Here is a 23,220-nt window from a genome sequence, read left to right on the forward strand (position 1 = left end):
TAGCCACAGCTGGGAAGAGAGTTGAAAAGAGATGCAAGCTGAGAGTGGCGTCTGCTGGGAACAAACGTATGTTTATCTTGTGTTGACTTTGGTTATTTGCATTCCTGGCATCCTCCCAACTGGGTTGAATTAAAGCTGTTCCTTCATGTCTGGAATTCCTTCTCTTGCCTGGCTGAACTAATTACGTCATCTTGCTTTGATTGGACTTATAGTTACAGTTTTTGTTGACAATGTTTTGGACTTGAATCTTTGCAGCCAAAGGCTGTTCCTGGGAGAGTTTTTCTCCAGCCCAGAAGATAACTAGGACATTGGGGGCAAAGTTGGAGCAAATAAAGGGACTCCTACTTATTATTTGACTGTATTGCCTTTGTGCCACACCCCAAGTCATCACATTAACTTTCCAAAAAAATGAAAAGCATATATAGCTTTAAAAGTTTCTTTTATTGTGCTTAAATAGTTTGTAAATACATTACACCTAGACTGAATTTATTGCCAGTAGGTCATTGGATTAGGCTTTTGCTTTTAAATTGAGACTCATAAGATGTATAAATATCTCAGGCTCTTTCAAGATTTGGGCTTTTAAGAAGCTGTGTGACTGGTTGCTTAACCACAGTATACTGAATAAGCCCCCAATCTCCATTGGTTGGATCTGCAGAAGCATTAATTTTTGATGGCTTTGGAATGCATGTGGCCTTTAATTCAGCTTTTGATGATTCCAGAGTACCACTGCAATGGGACAGACCACAGGCCATCTATGAAAACATACTCAGTGTTGCCTGCAAAATAATGACAGCTGTAGAAAAAAGTGACTATACAACTAGCGTTCTCTTTACCCCACCCCACCCAACCCTATTTTAACATGTCAACTGTACAGAATGATTTCCACCCAGCACCTCACTTCCCATAGATTTCTCTGTAATCATCACAAGTTGGCAGCATGAAACATTTTCAGTGTTAACAAAACCAAACCAAAACCAAAATGAAGTTCAATTGGGAGACACAAGAGTTCCTCTAATAAACTATTAATTTCTCTAGCAATACGATTCCATTGTTTCAAATCAAGGACTACCTGCAGCTTTTAAAAACAAAACAAAGCCCTGATAAAGATTTTATTTGTCTTGTTTTCTTTTTGTTTTCTGGCAAGTTTCGTTTAAGCAACTTGTGCTATCTATGTCTCCACCTCCTTCTGTCCCTCTTTAGTTTGGAAGAAACCCTCTTTTTGCAGACTGGTTTTTGTCATACAAAGTTCTCTCGGAATCCAAAACTTTTCATATACATTGGACTACTTCAATTATTTGCTGCCAAGTTTTGGTCCAATTTTCCTGACCACACAGATAGCTTTTCATCATGATATTCTGCCCTAATCTGATCATTTAGCTCTTCAAATGGTACACCTTACCATCACTGCAACTGAGTCCATTCACCCAGCATTAGAACTTTTCCCAGAGAGCTAGAATTGATTTCAATGATTTACTGGGTTTTTTTTCCCCTTGGCTGTCCATGATAGTTTTAGGCATCTTCTCCAACTCCAAAATTTAAAAATGCCAATATTCATCTTGTTGGAGCACTTGTTAGAAGCTAAATTCTTATACAGGCATAACATTTGCTTACAGCAAGATCCATAGTCCTTCTTCCCAAGCTTAATTAGAAGAAAACCAGACAGAACCATTTTTTCTTTACATGCCCCATTGTTCGATTTGTCAGTATATTGAGATAGAAGTGCTATTGTATCACTAAAGCTTTATTTTCTTCTTTGCTACTATTATTGAACAGAATTTGCATATTTTAATTAAAATTTTAATACCAGAAAATGAAGGTGTCACATTAAAATTACAGTTAATTTCTGACCAATTAAATGTATATTTTCCCAAAATGATTTTTGCATTTTAAAAAATTATTTTTGTTATTTAGTTCTTATGATTGAGAACAAGGATAATGTTTATTTTACACTTTTTCATTGTCAATGTGATTTATTGCCCTTCAAATATACTTTGTAGATGTCAATTCAATTCCACTGAGTGCAATTGAATTTTCTCCTAGGACTTTTTTGTTTGTTCTGCCAAACTCTATCCAGAGTCTGAGTGATGAATAAGACTGTATCTCAGGACTTTTGAGCATTGAAGAAACTTTCCAATACTCAGTAAGAAATAAGCCTGAATCCCTATGAAGTAGCTGATCATTTTAAGACTGGGCAATCCTTTTTCAGATGTAGGATGCATGATTCAGGACTCAATAAAACGTAATATCTCAGTCAGATTGATTCCTACTGTCTTACAGATATCTTCATAAGTCCAACAATGGAGATGTGGAATTTCGAACAACTGCTTATAATTGCGGTGATTGAAAGCATGTATATTTAAACCACTAGCAGTTTCTAAATTTTATGCCACATATTAGAAATTACAAGGGCTTGAATTGATGTAGTCCTAGGATTGTAGATAGTTTCCAATGAAATGTCTAGGCAGCTTTTGTTTCCCTGGATCTGGAATGACGATTTCTACTCAAGCCGTCCATTGCCTATGTGGATAGGAAGAGTCCAGAAGTCTTTTTATTTCTGTATTTGTTGATTGCTTCTTTGCCTTGGTTCTTAGCTTGTTTTGGGACCCACTTCCTGATTGGTGTCCTGTAGGTTTTTATCTAGGTATTAGTTACAATGGATAAGTTTGAAATTAATTTCAGTGTAGATTTAATTTGTGAGGCAATGAGAAGAAGAATAGAGAAAGATGTGCTGGATACACAAATTGAGCTGATAGATGTTTCACTGCAAAAGAGATTAAAAGACAATTACTAAACCAAGAAGTGATTTGGATATATTTTTTTTACTGGATTTACAAAAGAGATATGTTAAAAATCTTGAAGGACTTTATGAGAAGTGATATGAAAAAGGGCAATATTTTGCTTATTGGATGTACAAAAGAGGACTGATAAAGATTTGAAAGATTTTTGGGTTACAAAAATGATGATCAGAAAACAGGTCCTGGGACTTCATTTGAAGGAGTTAAAAATTAAGATCATTAAAAATTCAGAGAAGGAATACGTGTCAGCTTATTCATCAAAGTTAAAATAGAAAATTAAATGTTTTCCCTTACTGGATTTTTGCTGACAAAGAACAAATGACAAGACTTTTTCATTTTGTTCTTTAGTTAAGAGATGAATTATGGGGTGAAGGGAGTACATGCTATATTAAGAAATGCTGATAAACTATTAAAATTGTTTTTATTTGTTGGAATGAAAGGGGAAGTTACTTTTTTTTTACTTTTTTAAACTTTTTAATGTCTTTTTTATATTTCTCTCTATATATATATATTTAATTTGCATTAATTTTTATTTTCTACTTGTACCTCTTAATAAAATTATTGAAAAAAAGCAGTTGCCTTTGCTTTACCCAATAATCAATCATCTTTACTGACAAGTTAAGCAAGTGAAGAGTGACATTTTTTAAAGCATGAGCTTCCACTTCTGCATCAAATCAGTTGAACTTTTTCAATAACTGCTTCTTCTCTTCTGTGGTTTTGGATATATAGGAGACTTGACTCAAATTTTTGGGCTGCAGTAATTGTTTTATATAAAGCAGAGAATTATGGCATTGTCTTAATGTACTTGAATCAGAATGACAGACTGTGAAATAAAGTTTTTAATTTCATGTGGATGGTCCTACCTGATCGAACTACCAATTCACCAGCTGCCACAATGATTACTTTGTGTATCACAGTGGAAATCTTTACTGAAAATTATAAATGGTCCAAGCTGAAAACCTTGCCTGCTAACCTTGCCTGTTCAAGAGATTTGTGCTTATATGCATCTCTTGACAAAACTGTCACTGGTAGAGAAATATTATTCCCCAACCATGCCATCCAGGCTGCCTTCATTTCAGTTTGCAGTAGCTGACACTTCTCCCTGAACGATTTTTTAAAGTGTCTGTATTTGACATTAGGAAATATTGCCATGCAGAACAAAAGTTTTAATGATAATAACAAAGAGATGCTAAGTATACCATATAAAGTCACCAGAGGTGGTATTCAACAGGTTCTGACCAGTTGTGGAGAACCGGTAGTGGAAATTCTGAGTAGTTAGGAGAACTGGTGGGAGGGAATGGAGATTTTGCAGTATACTTCCCCTGCCACACCCACTAAGCCATACCCCGCCCACTAAGCCACACCCACAGAACCAGTAGTATAAAAATTTGAATCCCACTTGATAGTCACATAAGAACAATTAGCCTCACTCAGGATTCAATGAACCTGTTTTAGAGATGTGTATTTAACCTCTGCCTATGTGGTCTCCTGGAGCCCTATTGAAATGAAAAGCTGCAGAGGTTTTCTTTGTTATAACAGTATAAAAACAATTTAGTAAATATAGGGTCAAGTGGTCTAATTTAATCCTAAGTAGGTAAACCAGACTTCTTCAGTCAAGGAAGGTTATGCAGATCTCATTTTGAATTTATATTTAACCAGTTCAAATGCCTGTCCATTTTTTTCAAGGTACTGATTACAGAACCTCAATTATCACTTTATAGCAACTCAATTGTAGGCAACAGAATAGCAGCAGCAATTGGGAAGTAAAACGTGCAGTTTAGAATCAGAGTTTGACAGTTAATATGGCAAATAAATATAACCAGAAATATAGAAATTGGCTCTTTTTTCCTTTATACAGTAATTTAACTAAAACAACATATCAGTGCAATTTACCATATTCATTGTGGTAGCAGTCCATAATCATTATAAATCTTTTATTATTCCGGTATCACCTTCCTAGTAACAACTCTACATTTCTCTTTGGCTGAAGACTCTGCCCTTCTGTGGCTGAACCAAACATTTCATGAGGGCACTTCTGCCAATCTGAAAATTTAATCAAGTATTTGTTTCTAATATAAACTATATACAAACTATGCAAGCAAAACTTCCTTTTTGGTGCCCTCTGTCAGTCTTGGCTGATATAGGCAAGTCTATCATGGCATAGGCAAATATATCAAGTTCAGAAGTGGCTTACCATCTCCAAGAACCTTTATTCCTCCCTTACTGAAGAGAATCGTTAACTTGTAGATGACGATGTATTCTACTGTAGGTTTGACAGGAGATCACTGTCATCTACCTCTACCTTCCCCACCTCAAATAGACCAACAATAGCCAAATCTCCTTACATCTATCTTTCTGGCCTGGCACCTTTAGTGATCTTAGAAAAAGATGTGTGAGGTCTATTTAATAGTTAAATGTTCAGAAAAGCACCAGGGCCAGACCAAGTAACTACTTCCTACTTGAAACCCTGTGCTGAACAACTGCCCCCTCCCTTCACCCGCATCTTTAATAAATCACTAGAGGTATGTTATGTCCCTCTTGCTTCAAATGTTCTACTATCATCCCGGTTCCCAAGAAACCCTTCATCAAAGAGCTGAATGACTACATATCAGTTGCTCTGACATCTATAGCTATGAAAATCTTTGAGAGTTTAGTGCTGGCCCACATGAAAATCATAATGGATCCTCTGTTATACTTGTTGCAGTTTGCCTACCAAGCAAATAGATCAGCAGATGATGCTGTCAACATGGCACTGCACTACACCTTGCAACATCTTGAATCTTCAGGGATCTATGCAAAGGTCCTTTTTGTAGACTTTTGTAAAGTTTTGAGGTTGGGTTGCTATCTGGCTTGCTATCATTTGGAGGAATTTCTTCCTAGTAAATGTTATACCTGTTTCTCATCCTTGTTTATATAGACATGTTAGTATGACACGGTTGCTCTTTTTATTATACTTAGTAGCAAAACACAAGCACTATTCTATAAGTATCTTTTCAATGCTTTATAGATAGCCCTCATTTAACTATGCTAGTGGGATTGGAAATTGTCATTAACCAAAGAGGTCATAATTTAAAAAAAAAATCACTTGACCACGCCACTTATTGATGACAGTTTTAGCAGTCCTGGCTGCAGTCTTTAAATGAGAACCTCATATGATCACAACTTCTGACTTTCTGTTGTCTTCCCTATTAGCTTTGCTTGTGGGAAGCTGGCAAAGAAGGTTGCAAATCACTATTGCATGATCACAGGACTGCTGCAATGGCCATAAAAATGAGGTAGTTACCACTTGTTCAGACCATCATAAGTTTGAACGGTCACTGAATGAGTGGTTGTTAAAAGAGGACAATCTATATTGAATTATTACATATTCTCAGAATCTATTCCAGAATATGCAAAAGAAAAATTAATAACAGGCAGTCTTATTTTATCTACGTTCTTATGATAAAAGCACAGAAAAGACTGCTTGTCAACTTTTTTTTAATAGGGACTTCGTACACCAATGCTTCGCTGTCCATCACAAAGATTGTTGGATCGAATAGTGCGGCGATATGCTGAAGTTCCAGATGCTGGTAGTGTCTACATGGACCATTTTACAGACCGGGATAAACTACGTCTCCTCTACATGTTGTCTATTAACACTCATCCCATTATTTTACAGGTATATTGGCATCTGCTTTCATGTAATATAACTCATCCTTTGGAAGTCCCATTTCAACTCACTTTGAGGTATGAGAAAAGTTAAGAATTGGTTGAATAATCCTTGTGCTGGATTCAGAAATGTTTTCTAGGGCATGAGATTCTATTCTCTTTGTGGTAGTTAAGTTAAAAATGGCTATTCATTTGTGTGATTAAACCCCACCTATTTTGACTCTTGCAAAGTTCAGGCCTCCCCAGGTTTGAGTGCTTAAAATACCAGATTTACAATTTTTAATATACAGCCAGTACTGCCAATTATTAGAGGCAATCAGAGCTGTAGTTCAGCACATTTAGGGCCCCAAGGTGAGGACACCTGTGTTAAATCATATCCATGCTCTGAGAATTAAATGGACACAAACATTATTTTTAATGGATGGATTTGTGCTTAAATGTGCTCTAGCTAATGTACAATTCATATTCTACAGCAGAGTTCTCAACATCTTTTTTCATCACAGACCCCCTTTAAATACCTTTTGTGGCCACAGACCCCCAAGACTTCATTAAAGATTTAAATCATAACATTTCTTCAAGCTTTCATGGACTCCCTGTGGCAACATCGCAGCCCCCTTGGAGTCTGTGGACCACAGGTAGAGAACCACTGTTCTACTGTATTCATATTTGTTCTATATTAGCATACTCCAAATACTCCTATCTGATTGGTCCACCAATCCTGCAAGATGATTGGGTGACTAAACTACTGTGATTGGCTTGTTATGAATCAACCGCGATTGGCTGGACCGATCGCAGGAGATTCAAAGAGCTGTCATTGGCTGGCGAGCCGTGAGCAATCCCTATATGAAGGGCTGCCGTGGCTCCAAGATGTTGTATAGATCTATACACTAAATAAAGAGCTGAAATGTCACACTGGTCTCAAGTCTCCTTTCCCGCGATTTAACAATATTCTACAACAGGAACCCCTGATCTGCAGTCTGGTACTGGGCTGCAGGCCATTGGGAACTGGGCTATGCAAGAAGTTTTCGAGTGTGCAAGCATGCAAAGCTCCATTTGCACAAGCAGTGGGCACACATGTTAAACCATTCCCTCCTTTCCCTGCTGCTGCTGCTGGTGGTGGTCCACAGAGCCAGAAAGATTGGGGACCACTGTTCCACAACCATGCATGATTTCATGGCTCTTGCCTAGAAATGGAAATTATTAAATTGTCTGAGATCAGACAAGCTATTATCAAAGGGTCAAGGAGTTTTAATTGAAGAGATGTAAGGTTTAAACCTTGGGGCTATTATAAACAGAGGGCTTGATTGTTTGACTCTGCAATAGCTGATCTTCATTATCAGGTCTTAATATCCCCCCCCCACACACAGAAAGCTACTAGTTCTTTTTTTTAACAGTTTATTTATACATTTTCACTTAACATACATAAGTGCTTGGTGAACAGCGTATTATCTGGATCATTTTGCTTATATAATAATATTTTTTCCCGCTCCTAATTTCTTCAGAGCTACTAGTTCTTGAATGAAGATGTATTGAGAGATGTATTGATGAACCCTGGATGAAATCCTGACAGCAGGCTCATTTATTGCTACTACTCTCAAGGAAGGGAAAATGCACTAAAGAAGATTCAGGACACTCAGACTGCACACCATTCTTGAATGGAGAACTGTAGCCCTATCAATGCTTATAGATGACATATCCACAATGGCCAGAATGTTCCAGAATTACACTATATAATAATGCAGGATTTTAGCTATCTTGACATCAACTGGGAATCAAGTGGGATATGCCAGAGATTCTTGACAGGCCTTGCAAAAAACCTCATCTTTCAAAAGGTGGAAAAAAGAAATTGGAGGATCAGCTATATTGGATTTGATATTTAATAACAGGGAAAAGTGGTTGAAGAAATGGAAATGTTAGGAATTTGGGGAGAGATTGATCATTTCACCATACAGTGAACATCTAAAACATCTAAAGCTGACTTTAAAAAGTTAATGAGAAAAGTAGGAAGAATTCCCTGGATGAAAATCCTGAAAGGCAAAATGGGAGAAATTCTAAGAAAGGAGAGAGAGAGAAATTCTAAGAAAGGAGAGAGAGAGAGAGAGAGAACTGGTTACACCTAGATCTTCTGTCTGGTAAACTGAAAAACAAAAAGGAGACATTTTAAAAATATAAAGAGCGGAACATTAGGAAATAGTCCAAATCTTCAAGGAGGAGTTCAGGAATGAGGAACCTAAAATTATGTAACATATCGAATGTTTTTCTAGGAGCACGCTCCATGTGGTATTATAATGAAGATTTATAATTTAGTATAATTTAATTGAAATTTAGTATTGCACTGTAGTTTGTATGGAATCTAAATATTGACACTGACTTGTAATAATTATTTGATTAATGATTTAACATTAATGATTTAATATATTAATACTTTAAGCAATACTTTTTTTCAAACCCTTTGGTAATTAATGTACTGCATAATTGTATTCACAATGAATAAGTGAGTAAATAAAATACATTCGCTACATTTAATGGTAAAGAAATTTAATATTTTATTCACAAATTTAACTCAAAAATTTTTAAATTTGCACTTTACACTGTCCTTTAGTTTGCTTGATTTTCTCGCAAGCTTGTAATGACTTAGAAATGACTTAGAAAACATACAGTAAAGAAGACATCTGAAAAAGAATAACTACTAAATTGCAGCAGTGCGGCACTTTTCTCTTTCAGCACTGGAATCTAGTGATCATTTGGATTTTACCATCCAGCCATGGTAGTTCTGATAAAATTATACCCAAGGAATAACCAGTATATTCCTTGATTATACTAGAATTAATCTTTTTTAATCAGCAGGGCAATGGAGTGGAAATGCATGATATCAGGAGGCTATTAGCATGGGGAAATCTAGTAAAATAAGTCCATGTCATCATGGATACACTTCACATTTCCTTTTTTTTTGACAGATTTTCCCTGGAGCAGAAGGATGGCCCTTTCCAAAGTATTTGGGATCTTGTGGTCGACTAATAGTAACGGCCAGTACAAGACCTATGAAGGAATTTTATGGCTCATCATCTGATGTGACAGCGGATTTAGCTCTTCAGCTCCTCACTATTATTGATTTCATGATGAATAATGACCTGAACTATTTCTTCTACTTTACTCATGTTGATGCTGACACATTTGGTGTTTTCAACAATGGACAACTCTTTATCCAGGATGCCAGCATGCTAGGAGTCATTGACAAACAAGAAGGTATTTAGATGCAAAAACAGTGTCACAAGTTAGGAGGCACTATGGGAGAGGAATGAAACTAGTTAACAGAGATATGCAAAAATCATTGTGTAAGCAAAGGAGGTGTAAACATTTTAAAGCCTTGAGAAACAAAATAATATTCCAAAGTGAGGCAGTCAGATAACTCCCTGAAGTAAGAAGTGGTGGTGGGGAAGACAAGTGTATAGGGCACTCAGACTTGTAGGGTTCTGTTATTATTGCCAATCTTGACAAAGATAATTCTAGTTTTCCTGTAGAATCAGTTTCCTGGTCTGGTCTGTCTAGCAGAACTGACAGGTGAGCTGAAAATACATTCAATTCACTTTTTCTTCAGCTTAACTCACATAATGATAAGCCAATTAACTAACTACATAGGCAGAAAACAGTGTCAAAATGAGCATGTGACAGATTATAAATATTTCTGATGAAGCCCGATTGAATAACAGACTGTCAAACTAGATGGCATTGTATATTATCTTTAGTAAAGTTTTCTTACGATGCTTCAAAAATTAATGATAAAAGTAAGACAAATAATTAGATTTATCATTTGTTAAATAAATATTTAAATGAGAAAACTGGAGCAATGTCAAAGTCAACATTGCATATGCTTATAAGAAGGTATTTCCTTATAAGATGATATTTTAGTGTTATTTCTTTGCTTGTTATATTTATAGCCTATTGCGATCCATACTTTCTTAGCAATATTGATATCAGGGATATGTTTTTTGCCAAATAGCTTTAAAACTTTTGAATGCTTTTAGATTTTTGTATTGTTTTATTTATTTGTTGCTGGCTTTTATTTTAATGTTAGATTATACTGCATTACTTTTTTACTCTTTGTTCTGATTTATTTCAATTTTATTCACCAAGCATTTATTATCATAGTTACTGACTTTTATATTTTAAATTTCTCTGTGCTTTACCCACTGAAAATTATTGGCTGCCTAGTAAACATAATAACAATATAATTATGTTTATTTTCATTCTTTTTAATAGGCAGAGACTTGATGAATAGACAACAAGAATACAAGGATATATTTAGCTGTTTAGCTGTGGATTGTGAGCCTGTGTTCCCTTCCTGTAGTTCCATCAAGGAAAGCCAGAACCTCGTCATGATATGTGGGAAACTTTTGCCCAATCTCTTAAAACAAAAATTCCCATCACCTCTGCAGGAGAAGATTAACAGCGCTTTAAGTATCTGTGCAGACAGCTTTCTTTCTGACCAAGAGATTATCACAGCATCTCAACTGCTAGTAGCCATTTTGAAACCTCTGCAGATCTGCGATTCCCGCTTTGTTTACCGATATCCTGATTGCAAATATAGCACATAACTCTAAATGAATATTTTCTTGGAATCTTTGAGCTATAAACTACATGCTTTGGCTGTGGAACCATCAAATTTTTCAGAACATTAGCACTAGGATTTGTGTTGGACATTCACTGTCTTCCAGATTAAAACTTGGCTATTTGGTTGACTTTTTGAGGACTCATAAAGAATTGTAACATCCATGTGATTACATATATCAAACCTACATATTATTGTTCTTATTCTCTCATTTCATATTTATTTCTGTTATTGAATTATTTCAAGAAGATGTATTTCTCACAAGGTAGAGAGCCAATGTATTTTTTTTAATTGATTCTTTCTTAAGTTGCTTCCTATCCATTCTATTCAAAACCCAATTCCAAATGATTTTATATGAGATTATTTATTCTATTCAGGATAGCAATCTTCCCATTCTACTTATAAAAGTGGGGGATGGGGGGGAGCCAAACAAAACCCTATATTAGAATAAACCTACACTTGATGTACAGCACTGCCATATTTTCTACATTAGTCCCCAACATTAGTCCATTCATTTAGTACCTGTTCAAACTTATAACCGCACTGATAAGAATAACAATCCACTTCATACTTATTGCAGCATTCTCAGGACCATATGATCCCAATATGGGTGCTTGGCGACTGGCTCACATTTACTGCAGTGGCAGTGTCCCAGGGTCACTTGCAGCCTTCTCAGCTTCTGACAAGCAAAGTCAATAGGGAAGCTGTCAGGGAAGATTGCAAATCATGGTCATTTATTTTTTATTTATTTTATTTATTTATTTTTGTCAATTGCTTGCAAGATAATAGGTATAAGTAAAAACATAGTTATGAATACATGGATACATATAAGAAAAATAAAAGAAATAAAAGAAACAATAGGACAGGGATGGTAGGCACGTTGGTGCGCTTATGCACGCTCCCTACAGACCTCTTAGGAAAAGGGTGAGGTCAATAGTAGACAGTCTAAGATTAAAGTTTTTGGAGTTTGGGGAAGAAACCAGAGAGTCAGGTGAGTATTCCAGACATTGACCACTCTGTTGCTGAAGTTGTATTTCCTGCAATCAAGTTTGGTGCAATTAACCTTGAGTTTGTATCTATTGTTTGCTCTTGTGTTGTTATGGTTGAAGCTGAAGTATTCATTGACATGTAGGACATTGCAATGTATGATTTTATATACTATACTTAGATCGGACCAAAGGCGGCATAGTTCTAGGTTTTCTAGGTCTAGAATTTTGAGTCTGGTGGCATAAGGTATTCTGCAATGAGTAGAGGAGTGGAGAACTCTTCTTGTGAAATATTTCTGGATTTTCTCAACTGTGTTAACATCAGATAATGTGGGTTCCAGACTGATGAGCTGTATTCGAGTATTGGTCTAGCAAATGTTTTATTAGTGTAATATTACCAGAGAAAAAGCTACGTAAGATTAGGTTAACAACTCTAACAAATCATTAGAGAAGATCCTTGACAGAGTTTGGATCATCAACAAGGTCTTGACGGGGAGAAGGGAGGAGCTTGCGCCGTGACGATACGGTCTGCAATCGAGCTCCTCGATTGCAGCCGATATCTCCGTTACCGGCCGGTCCAAATGGACCTATGCTGTCCCGTAGGGACAGCTATCGTGAAGAGCGTACCCTGAGGACTCCGGGGATACTGCAAAATCCCTGGAAGACCCGGGTGAAGCTCTCTTTGCTGGCGGCGGAGAGGCAGCCCCCATGCTGCTGAAGTCGGGCGGCTCCAGAAAGAACGGGTCTGAGAGAGAGTCTGTCGGTTGGGTGAGAAACTTTTTTTTTATTTAATTTTTGAGTTTTGAAAGTTCGCTCTGATTATTAGAAGAAATCTGTGTGATTTTTTTTTTTTTGACAAAATTGACTAAGCGGCGTTTTTAAGGGAGACGTCAAAGAGAGAATTTATTTGCTTTTTTTTTTTCTTTGCTTCCGGACTTCATTGTTATTTACGGGATAACTGGACTGTTCCTTTTTATATTTATATGTTGTATTCTTCCTTTGGATTTTTCATTTTTAGGCTAGAGGCTCCCTTTGTTTATTTTTTTTTTATTCTTTTTTGCTTTTATATGTTTGTGTATTCCTTGCCGGCTTTTCTTTTTTTTTTTATGCTGTTCAGAGAGGAGGGGGGAAAGTGAGAACTAAGAAACTTTGTAACACTGCCAACTAGAGGCTTGGAAATATTTTACTTGAACTGTGAAAAGATGAAGTATTTCTTCTCAAGGACATCTTCTGATAAGATAGAGGAAAGCGCTTTGTAGAATATTATTACAGGTGTCTTTCTGGATATTTATGGCTTAGCTTTGAAGCTTGTGGGAAAGAGAAGGGAGTCATAATTAGAGCCTTGGACAATTAAATAGAGTGCAGTGTATTGCTGTTTACTTTCTTTCTCTAATTCTTTTTTTTAGTTCCGCCACCCCCTCCACCAGCATTAAGGTCTTTATTTTTATTTTTAAGTTTGATTTATTTTCAAAGGGAAGCCTCTGAATTTTTTTTTTTTTTACTTTATTTTGACTTATTTTACTTTATTTTTTCTCCTTTCTATTTGGATTCTGCTTTTTTTTTTTTAATGTATATCAGTGGACTATTTCTTTTTTCTTTTTTCAATTGAGATTTTTTTTTTTGGCTGGATTAAGGTGTGGAATTTGAAGAAATTTATTCTTCTTGTTTTTTGTTTTGTTTTTTCTCTCTTTTTCTCTTTTCCTTCTTTTTGGCTTTGACTTTGTTTATTATTATTTTTACTGGGTTTTTATTCTTATTTTTATTCTCTTTTGTGGACTATTTTTTTTAATTGGATTAAGGTCAGGAAGAATTTGAAGAATTTTTTCTTTTTGCTCTTTTCCTTTTCCTTTTTCATGTTTTTCTTCTTTTTTTCTCATTATTGATTCTTTTTTATTATTGGCCTCTTCATTTTGGATTATAATTGGCTACTCTTTTTGGATTAAAATTTGAAAGAATTTGAAGAGCTGGAACCATTTAAAATGAGTAAGAAACTTATATCTTCGGGTGCCTCTACGTCTACCTCTGCCTCCCCACCATCTGGACAGCGTTCAATTCAGACAATGTTAAAGCAAGATAAAGAAAAAGAACAAGAAAGAGCATCTTTTCAGATGATTATGCAAGGAATTCAAGACCTTAAGGTAAAAATAGATACCATTGAACAAAGAACAGGGAGGATGGAGGAAAAAGTGGAAAGTATTCAACAGATGATGACAAAATATGAGGAGAGACTTCAAAAAGTCGAAGAAGGGGGCAAACGAAGAGAGGAGAAGATTGGAAATATTGATAATAGACTAACAGTGATTGAACAAGAAAAAAGTGGGATGTTGAAGTGGGAGTTGGATAGATCAGAAATCTATCTTAGATTTCAAAATATAGAAGAAGAAAAAGGACAAGATTTGGCTGCGATAATGGTAGGAATCTTGGCGGATGCGTTGGAGATAACAGAAGAGAAGATGATGGATGGAATAGATGAGATATATCGAGTTTTTACAAGATATGCGATGAGAAGTCCATATTAGATTTACTAAAAAATCCATGAAGACACAAATATTACAAGTGGCAAGAGAGAAGATATTGAAATACAAAGGTAAAGAAATCTTGGTTTTAAAACAAATACCTAGAAGAGTGAGAGAGATGAGAAGAGAATATCGATTCCTGACCAAAATGTTATTGAAAAAGGAGGTGACTTACAGATGGCTGATCCCAGAAGGATTGATGTTTACGTGGCAGGAACAGAGACATAGAATTGATTCAATCGAGAAAGCAGAACTGTTCTACGCAGAAGTTTTTGGAGGGAGAGAAGGAGAGGCAGAAAAGGAGGTTCCATTAACTGAATCCCAAGAGAAACAAATGGAGATTGGAAAAGAAGAAGGTGCAGTAGGTGGACAAGTGGATATTAAAGACCAGCGTGAATTAAGACCCACGAGAGTGGTTAAATCTAAATATAAAATATAATCATGGAAGAGAAAAAACTGATTACAATGAATATAAATGGACTGAATTCAGCTGCTAAGAGAAGGAAGATTTTCCATAAATTAAGGAAACTAAAGTTTGATATAATTTGTCTACAAGAAGTACATATTAAAAAGCAACATGAACAATTGTTATTACAACCAAAATTAGGGAAATTGTTTACCTCTTTGACTCAATATAAGAAAAGAGGGGTGGTCTTATATATTAAAGAGGTTATTCCAGCAAAAATGATTTATACAGATGATGATGGGAGAATATTAATGGTGGAAATAATGGACAATAATAGAAAGATACTTTTGATTGCAATTTATGCCCCGAATGATAAACAGGAAGAATTCTATAAAAAATTACATACCAAGATGGCTGGACTGGACTATGCTAATATAATTATGATGGGAGACTTTAATGGAATTGTGGATAATAAACTTGATTATATTGCAACAGCAGCAAAGTATAATAGAAAAACTCTTCCTAAATCTTTTTTTAAAATGACAGAGGAATTAACTCTAAAAGACATATGGAGAGAAAGAAATGTTAAACTTAAGCAATATACTTTCTATTCAAATAGACATCTATCATGGTCCAGACTCGATATGATTTGGATCTCAACAGACTTAATATCTAGCGTTCAAGAAGTAAATATTGAAACAAGTACTTGGGCGGATCATAACCCATTGACAATTAAATGGAAGGGACAAAAAAAAAGATCGAGATGGACGTTAAACAATATTATTTTAAAGGAGAAAGAATTTACACAATGGATGGAGAAAGAACTGGCCTTTTTCTTTAAAGAAAATAGAAAAGAAGACACTTCAATACAGAATGTTTGGGATACAATGAAGGCTTATGCCAGAGGCTTGATAATAGACTATACAAGAAAAAAGAATATTAGGAAAAGGCAAGCTTTCAAAGCCTTGGAGGATGAATATAAAAGACTCGAAAAAGAATTGCAGAAAATGCCACAGAAAAAAGACGTTAAATTGAAACTGGATATAACTAAACATAAAATGGACTTAATAGACAAAGAAGAACTGGCACAGAAAATTAGGAGTGCTAAACAGAATTATTTTGAAGATGCAAATAAGCCAGGTAGATGGCTAGCATATAAGCTGAGAAAGGAGAAAGAGTCAAGGAAAATATTGCAGTTAATAGATGACCAAGGTAAAACTTGTCATGGCAGCAAAGAGAAAAAAGAAATTATTTATGACTTTTACAAACATTTGTATAAGAAAGAAGATATTGATGAGGAGAAAATTAAACAATACTTGCAGAATGCAAATTTACCTAAGATACCTAAAGAGATTGAAGAAATGTTAGGAAGCAATATAACAATGATGGAGTTAAGCCAAGCACTTAAGAAACAAAATAATGGAAAGGCACCAGGTCCAGATGGGTTTCCTGTAGAATTTTATAAAACCTTTCAAGAATCATTGTGTATTCCACTGTTAGAAGTTATGAATGAAGTTATGCTAAAAAAAGATAATACCTAAAACATGGTCAGAGGCTTATATTACACTTATTCCAAAAGAGGAGGCGGACCTACTTCAAATCAAGAATTATAGACCGATTTCCTTATTAAATGCAGATTATAAAATTTTTGCTTCAATATTAGCAGAAAGACTTAAAAAATATTTGAATAACTTTATCCACTCAGATCAAAATGGATTTTTGCCAAAGCGACAAATTAGAGACAATATGAGAGTAATTTTGGACACCTTGGAATATTATGAGGCGCATCCTGAAAAGCAAATGGCTTTGATATTTTTAGATGCTCAAAAGGCATTTGATAACGTAAATTGGAGATTTATGTTACTTTTAATGGAACAGATGGGCTTTGCTAGAAGATTTATTCAAGCAATAGAAGCAATTTACAATGAACAAACAGCTAAGGTAATAATGGAGGGAGAACTCACAGATCCTATTAATATAAGAAAAGGCACAAGACAAGGTTGTCCTCTTTCTCCCTTGTTATTTGTATTGACTTTGGAAGTGTTGAATAGAAATATCAGAGAAGATAAAACTATAAAAGGAATGAAAATTAAAAAGGAAGAATTTAAACTACAAGCTTTTGCAGATGACCTAGTCTTTATCCTGGAAGACCCTATAGAAACAGCCTTGAAGCTGTTGGAAAAAATAGAGGCATATGGGGAGGTGGCCGGTCTGAAAATAAACAAAAATAAAACAAAGATTTTGTCAAAGAATATGTTGCTGAGACAAAGAGAAGAACTGGCAGAATTGTTAAAAATTCAAGTTACAAATAAGGTTAAGTATTTGGGGATATACTTGACGTCAAGATGTAGTACATTGAAGGAGAACAATTATATTAAACTTAAACAACAGATAGCCCAAGACTTGAAAAAATGGGAAAACCTACAATTGTCATTAATAGGAAGGATTTCAACAATTAAGATGAACATTCTACCCAGAATTTTATTTTGTTTCAAACAATACCAATTAGGCTTGGAAAAGAATATTTTGAGGATTTAAATAAAATTGTTTTGAAGTATATATGGCAAGGCAAGAAAGCAAGGATAAAGTTAAAGCTTTTACAGGATGCTAGATTTAGAGGAGGGTTTGGCCTGCCTAATTGGGAGTTGTACTACCAAGCTGCAAATTTGATGTGGGTTAAAGAATGGATAACATTAAGGAAAACTAGATTGTTGACATTAGAAGGTCATGATTTGTTGTTGGGTTGGCATGCTTTTTATGGTATAAGGGAACCAAAACACAGGGGTATTTTAGAAGACATTATATACGGAGTCTCTGTGGTTAAATTGGGAGAAGACAAGAAAACAATGTTATTTGAAAATTCCAGTTTGGTTATCGACGATAGAAGCGTTTTCTTACCCTATAATTTATAAAAAGGAACAAACAGTTAGCTATGGGGAATTACTAGATGAAAAGGGTGAACTTAAATCGATGCAAAAATTAGAGGAACAAGGTATACAGATGAATTGGTTTTCATATTTGCAAATACATTCAAAGTATTATGAGGATTCCAAAGCAGAGGGATTTTATGATAAACAAACTGATTTAGATAAGATTTTGATGGGTACTGATGAAAAGGTGATTAAAAAATTATATGGTTACTTATTGGAAATTAAGTTGGAGGAAGAACAAGTTAAAGAAACTATGATTGCTTGGGGGAGGAATTTTGGATATGGGATTGACTTAGAGAAATGGCAGAAATTATGGTTGCAAAATTATAAAATGACAATGTCTACAGCCTTTAAAGAAAATTTGTATAAGATGTTTTACAGGTGGCATTTCCCCCCGACGAGGATAGCAAGAATGTTCAAGAACAAATCCGAAAAATGCTGGAAATGTCATCAGAAACCTGGTTCATATTACCATATGTGGTGGACTTGTGAGGATGCTAGAAAATATTGGACTAAAATCCACATGTGGTTGGAAAAAATGACAAAGAAGCATATAGACTTGAAACCGGAGCTTTTTTTACTGGGAATTTTACCAGATGCTTATAGTAAAGAGCTGAAATATTTGATTGTAAATGTATTGACTGCGGCTAGGATTGTATTTGCAAAAAATTGGAAAAATGAGAAAATTCCATTGCAGGAAGAAGTTATAAAGAAAATATTGGAATGTGCTGAGATGAGTAGATTGACTTTTGAAATCAGAGAGCAAGAAGATAAACAATTTTATATAGTTTGGGATCTTTTCTATCAATGGTTGAATGATGAAATACAAAAATAGAAATGTTAGACAATAAGGAATAATATTGATTTCATTTTTCTTTTCTCTTTTTTGGTACTGGATATTATATTTATATAATAGTTTTCTGTTTCTTTTTTTCTCTTATTTAGGATAGAATTGGCACGATTATATGATTTGTTTTAGAATAAATTACTTAAAATATAGTTATCTCACAAAGGCATGATCGAATAAAAGTTTAGTCAAACTTCTTTTTTTAATAGTGATATTATGATTTATAAGTTTGTATTGACAATAAGAGTTATTATATAAGGTAATTGCAATTGTGACTATGAGATGAATGCACAAAACTGATGAACCAACCGACTCACTGTTTGTATATAAATATGGGGGAGCTGATGTTTTTATGTTTTGTCTGTTTGTTTGTATGTCAAAAAACAATAAAAAATTTATATAAAAAAAGAACAAGGTCTTGACTATTCAGCTTGTATTTTATTTTCTGATATTTTTTTGCCAATATGTAGGACAGAGTATTTATTTGTTAAGATTTGAAGTTGCCATTTGTTTGACCATTCTGATACATAGTCAAGGTCTTTTTGAAGGGTAGCAGTATTGTCTGTGGTGTTGAATAGCTTTACATCATCAGCGAAGAGAATGCAGATGCTCTTGATATGATCACAGGGGTCATTGATGTAGTGTATGAAAAGAGTTGGTCCTAGAACACTGCCTTTGGGGACACCACTATTGACAGGTACAGAATTTGATAGGACGCTCCCAATTTTGACCATTTGTTGTCTGTTTGACAGGAATGCTTCTATCCAGTTATGCAGGTGTCCAGAAATACCGTAAGATTTTAGTTTTTGAAGTAGTTTGTCGTGTACCACTGAATCAAAGGCTTTGCAGAAGTCTATGAAGATTGCATCTACTGCTTTGCCCTGATTGAGTTGTGTAGTCTGTATGTTTTTGCAGTGTAAGAGTTGCAGATTACATGATAGTTTTTTCCTGAAACCAAATTGTTTATTAGAGACTAGGTTGTTTGTTTCTAAGTGGAGGATGATGGATTGGTTAGTAATTGATTCCATGACTTTACAGGTGACGCAGCATAAAGAGATTGGTCTGTAATTTTCAACTAGGCTGAGGTCTCCCTTTTGAAGATGGGGATGACCGTGGCTTGTGACCATAGTTTTTATCAAGGAGCTGGTCCTGAAAGATTTTTCAAAGATTATGCTTAGAGGTTTGGCTATGGCAGTGGATAGCTTTTTAAAGAAGTAGGCACATATTCCGTCCGGTCCAATACAAAGAGATGGTTTTAGATCACGTAGTGCTTTTTCAACATTTTCTTCTGTAATATCAATATGTATTAGATCATTGTAGTTGTCTGTGGTTCAACTAGGAAATACTGGGCATGATCCATTGCTGTTCACAAATCCTGAGCCAAAAAATGTGTTAAAGAGGTTGGCTTTAATAGCATTGTCATTGCAGTCTTTACCATTAGGTCCTTTCAGGGGTGGGATGGACCTTGAGTCTTTTAGTTTGTTGTTTACAAAATTGTAGAAAGCATGGGTGGAATTGGTGCATAGAAGGTTTTCTTCTTGTTTAATGTGATAATTGGTGCATTCAGTTTTTATCTGGTGGCATAAATGTCATGTGATATCTCACTTAACAACCACATGCATCAATGAACAATGGATTTTCCAGTTCCAATTGTGGTGGTAATTCAAGGGCTACCTTGAATTTGAAACAGTATATCCAGTATTTGAAATAATTCTTTTTCAAAGGGGGTGAGGAGCAATATGAGGAGTTTTAGGTAATTGGTCTAGATCAGTGATGGCTAACCTTTTTGGGCTCCTGTGCCAGAAATTGTGTGCATGCTTGCACGCTTGCGCTCACGTGCCAGCACCCAGAAGGCAATGCACCCCCCCTCATGCCCCCTATGCATGAGCACACAATCCCCACCCCCCCACGTCTCCGCTCCCTTACCTGCACTGTGCCTCACAGCTGATTTTTGGCCAGTTTGAGGCCTTTTTTGGCCTCCCAGAGACTTGAGGAAGGCTTCTGCAGGCTTTGCAGGCTGAAAAATTGCCCCGTTTCATCACTTCCGGTATTTTTGGAAAAACAGGAAGTGACAAAACAGGGCTACTTTTCGGCCTGCAAAGCCTGCAGAAGCCTTCCACAAGCCTTTGGGAGGCCAAAAAAGGCCTCAAACCGGCCGAAAATCAGCTGTTGAGGCACATGCATGTGCAGTGAGGTAAGTTTGCCTGTAGCTCACGTGCCAGTACAAATATGCGTGCCACCTGTGGCTTGCATGCCATAAGTTCGCCATCACAGGTCTAGATGTCATTGAGTTCTTCCATTATTAAACATTTCCAGGGTTCTTCTTAATCTTTTCTTCATTTTTAAAATATTAGATAATGCATATGTTTTTAATCTATTAACATATGAAATCTACCAAATGTAATCCCAAGTTCTGATAAGAAATATTTTCTTTCAATCACAAAATGTATGGAAATGAAATTTTTGAGTCCTGCTCTTCTGGAAAAGAGGAAAGAGACAAATGGAAACATAGTATGGAGGAGAACGAGAGAAAGAATTTTATTATGATCCCAGATCAGAGTTATAAATAAAACATATTAATAATAAAATAGGATAAGAATGTTGCAATCAGTGTTGGATTCATCAGTGGATCAGTGAAGGTATGTCTAATTTTACAAGGAGTGTAATGGAGTTTGGCTGTGTTCAAAGAAACTAAATCATATTAATCTGATAACAATAACTGTATAGAAAAAAAGCTCAGGATTTCCTGGGTGTTTTATCAAGTAAGAAATTGCAAGATGAGTCCTAGGGTCTTTACAGAGGGTACAATACTGTGTAACAAGACATGATGTACAGTTTCAGTGTTCCCCTTGTCTACAGAGGCACTGTCAGATTTGGAAGCCATATTGAGATCAGATGCTCCCACACTGCCACATCTGAGCCTGGGAAAGAGGGAGAATTTATTTCTAGTTAGACATAATAACATTCTTTTCCTGATTCAAGGTCAGGTTGTGTTGCGCATAACTGAGAGGAAGTCTTATCTTGGGATGGATGGTGATTGGGCCATGTGATGTGATGATGGGTGCAGGGGATGGATTTTGTAGTTTTTACTTATTGTAAGAAAGCCTGGAACTTTCAGATTTGGGATTCCACAGTTGTGACAGTTACTATCCAAAATAAAATATAAAAATAAAAAATAAAATAAAAAGAGAAGATGTCTGTCTTGGAGTTATTGGGCGGAATGGGGGGTTGCTGGAATGCTGACAGGTACAGCTGTACCTCAGAGGGAACTTTTTTATATCAGTCCTCCAAGACTGCTTTGGGAAAAGCATTGAAGCATGCTAAAATTAGTACCCTTCGGAATTCAAAGACAGTTACATGATGTAAATATCTTGCTGATTTCAAAAAGGGAGCTTGACCTCTCAGAAAAACCTTCTTACATAGAGCAGTCTGGTCCTGTTGGCCTTCAAAGTTTTTAGTAATTTTAGTATACTTTATGGGATGAGATTTTGGTCTAGAGGAATTATAGAGTATAATTAAAAGAGCAAAATGGAGGTAGCGTTCTCAGATTTGATAAGGAAGATGGGAAAAACCAGAATTTAATTTCAGTGAGTACATTTAGAAAGCCGTTTCTAATGAATTATCTTTGGCAACAATAGAAATGGTTTGATGATTATTTTTAAAATCAGGGGTGTTAAATGGTGGCCTATGGACTGGATGCATCACATGCAGGCCATGTCCATCCCGGCTCCACAAAGGTAAAAAAAAAAGGCATGTCTTTTTGATATTGAATTTAATCCATTTATATTGATGGAGAGCAACTTCTTCCCCTCCACCATTTATCTACATCTGCTTAGATTTTTGCCTAGTAATGATTCGATTCTCTTCTTCTTGTTGTTGTGGGATTTGCTCTTCTCTCCCAGGTTGTGGTTTATCACTTCCTGAAATTGGAGAAAGTCGTTCCTTTTGGGTTCTGTGACGATATCGGTCCTCCTGTGGTCTCCTTTTAAGTGGATTGACCATTCGTATCCGTGAGATGTTGATAAAAGTCTTGGGCCTGTTCTATCGATTCTAATTTGATTTTCCTCTCTTTCCACGTAATTAACATCCCTTCCGGGGTTAACCATTTAAATTGGATTCCTTTTTTATTTAAATCATTAGCTAGAAATTTATAATCTTGTCTTATCATCCTCACTTTCTTTGGAATTTGTTTTAAAATCATAATTTCTCTGCCTTTATATGATATTGTTTCCTCCCTAGACATTTTCAAAATTAAATCTCTCAGGCATCTCCTAGAGAAGCGGATATGGATTTCTCTTGGGCAGTTGTTGCGTCTGGCGTAGCTTGTGCTAACCCTATATACCTCATCAAACTCTTTAATTAGGTCATCTTTTTCTTTTCCTAACCATTCAGCCAATATTTCTGCCATCAAATGTTCCAATTCTTCATTTTTTGCTTCAGCCACATTCTGGAACCTTAAATACGCCGTTGCTTTGTCCATCTC

At 35.6% G+C, this 23,220-nt stretch overlaps 1 protein-coding gene across 1 annotated transcript in view; it reads left to right on the plus strand.

Annotated features, from left to right (window-relative positions):
* Positions 1–12,254, plus strand: part of DIPK2B (divergent protein kinase domain 2B) — a 30,472-nt gene extending 18,218 nt beyond the window's left edge. The window contains exons 3-5 of the mRNA XM_026713585.2: positions 6,280–6,453; positions 9,401–9,689; positions 10,704–12,254. Coding sequence (XP_026569370.1) covers positions 6,280–6,453; positions 9,401–9,689; positions 10,704–11,038 — 798 coding nt within the window. The 3' untranslated portion in view covers positions 11,039–12,254. The remainder of the gene's footprint in view (positions 1–6,279; positions 6,454–9,400; positions 9,690–10,703) is intronic.
* Positions 12,255–23,220: the final 10,966 nt, after the last annotated feature.

The sequence above is a fragment of the Pseudonaja textilis genome, chromosome 7 (genome assembly GCF_049901715.1).
Source record: "Pseudonaja textilis isolate UNSWEBS1 chromosome 7, rPseTex1.2, whole genome shotgun sequence".
Taxonomy (NCBI): domain Eukaryota; kingdom Metazoa; phylum Chordata; class Lepidosauria; order Squamata; family Elapidae; genus Pseudonaja; species Pseudonaja textilis.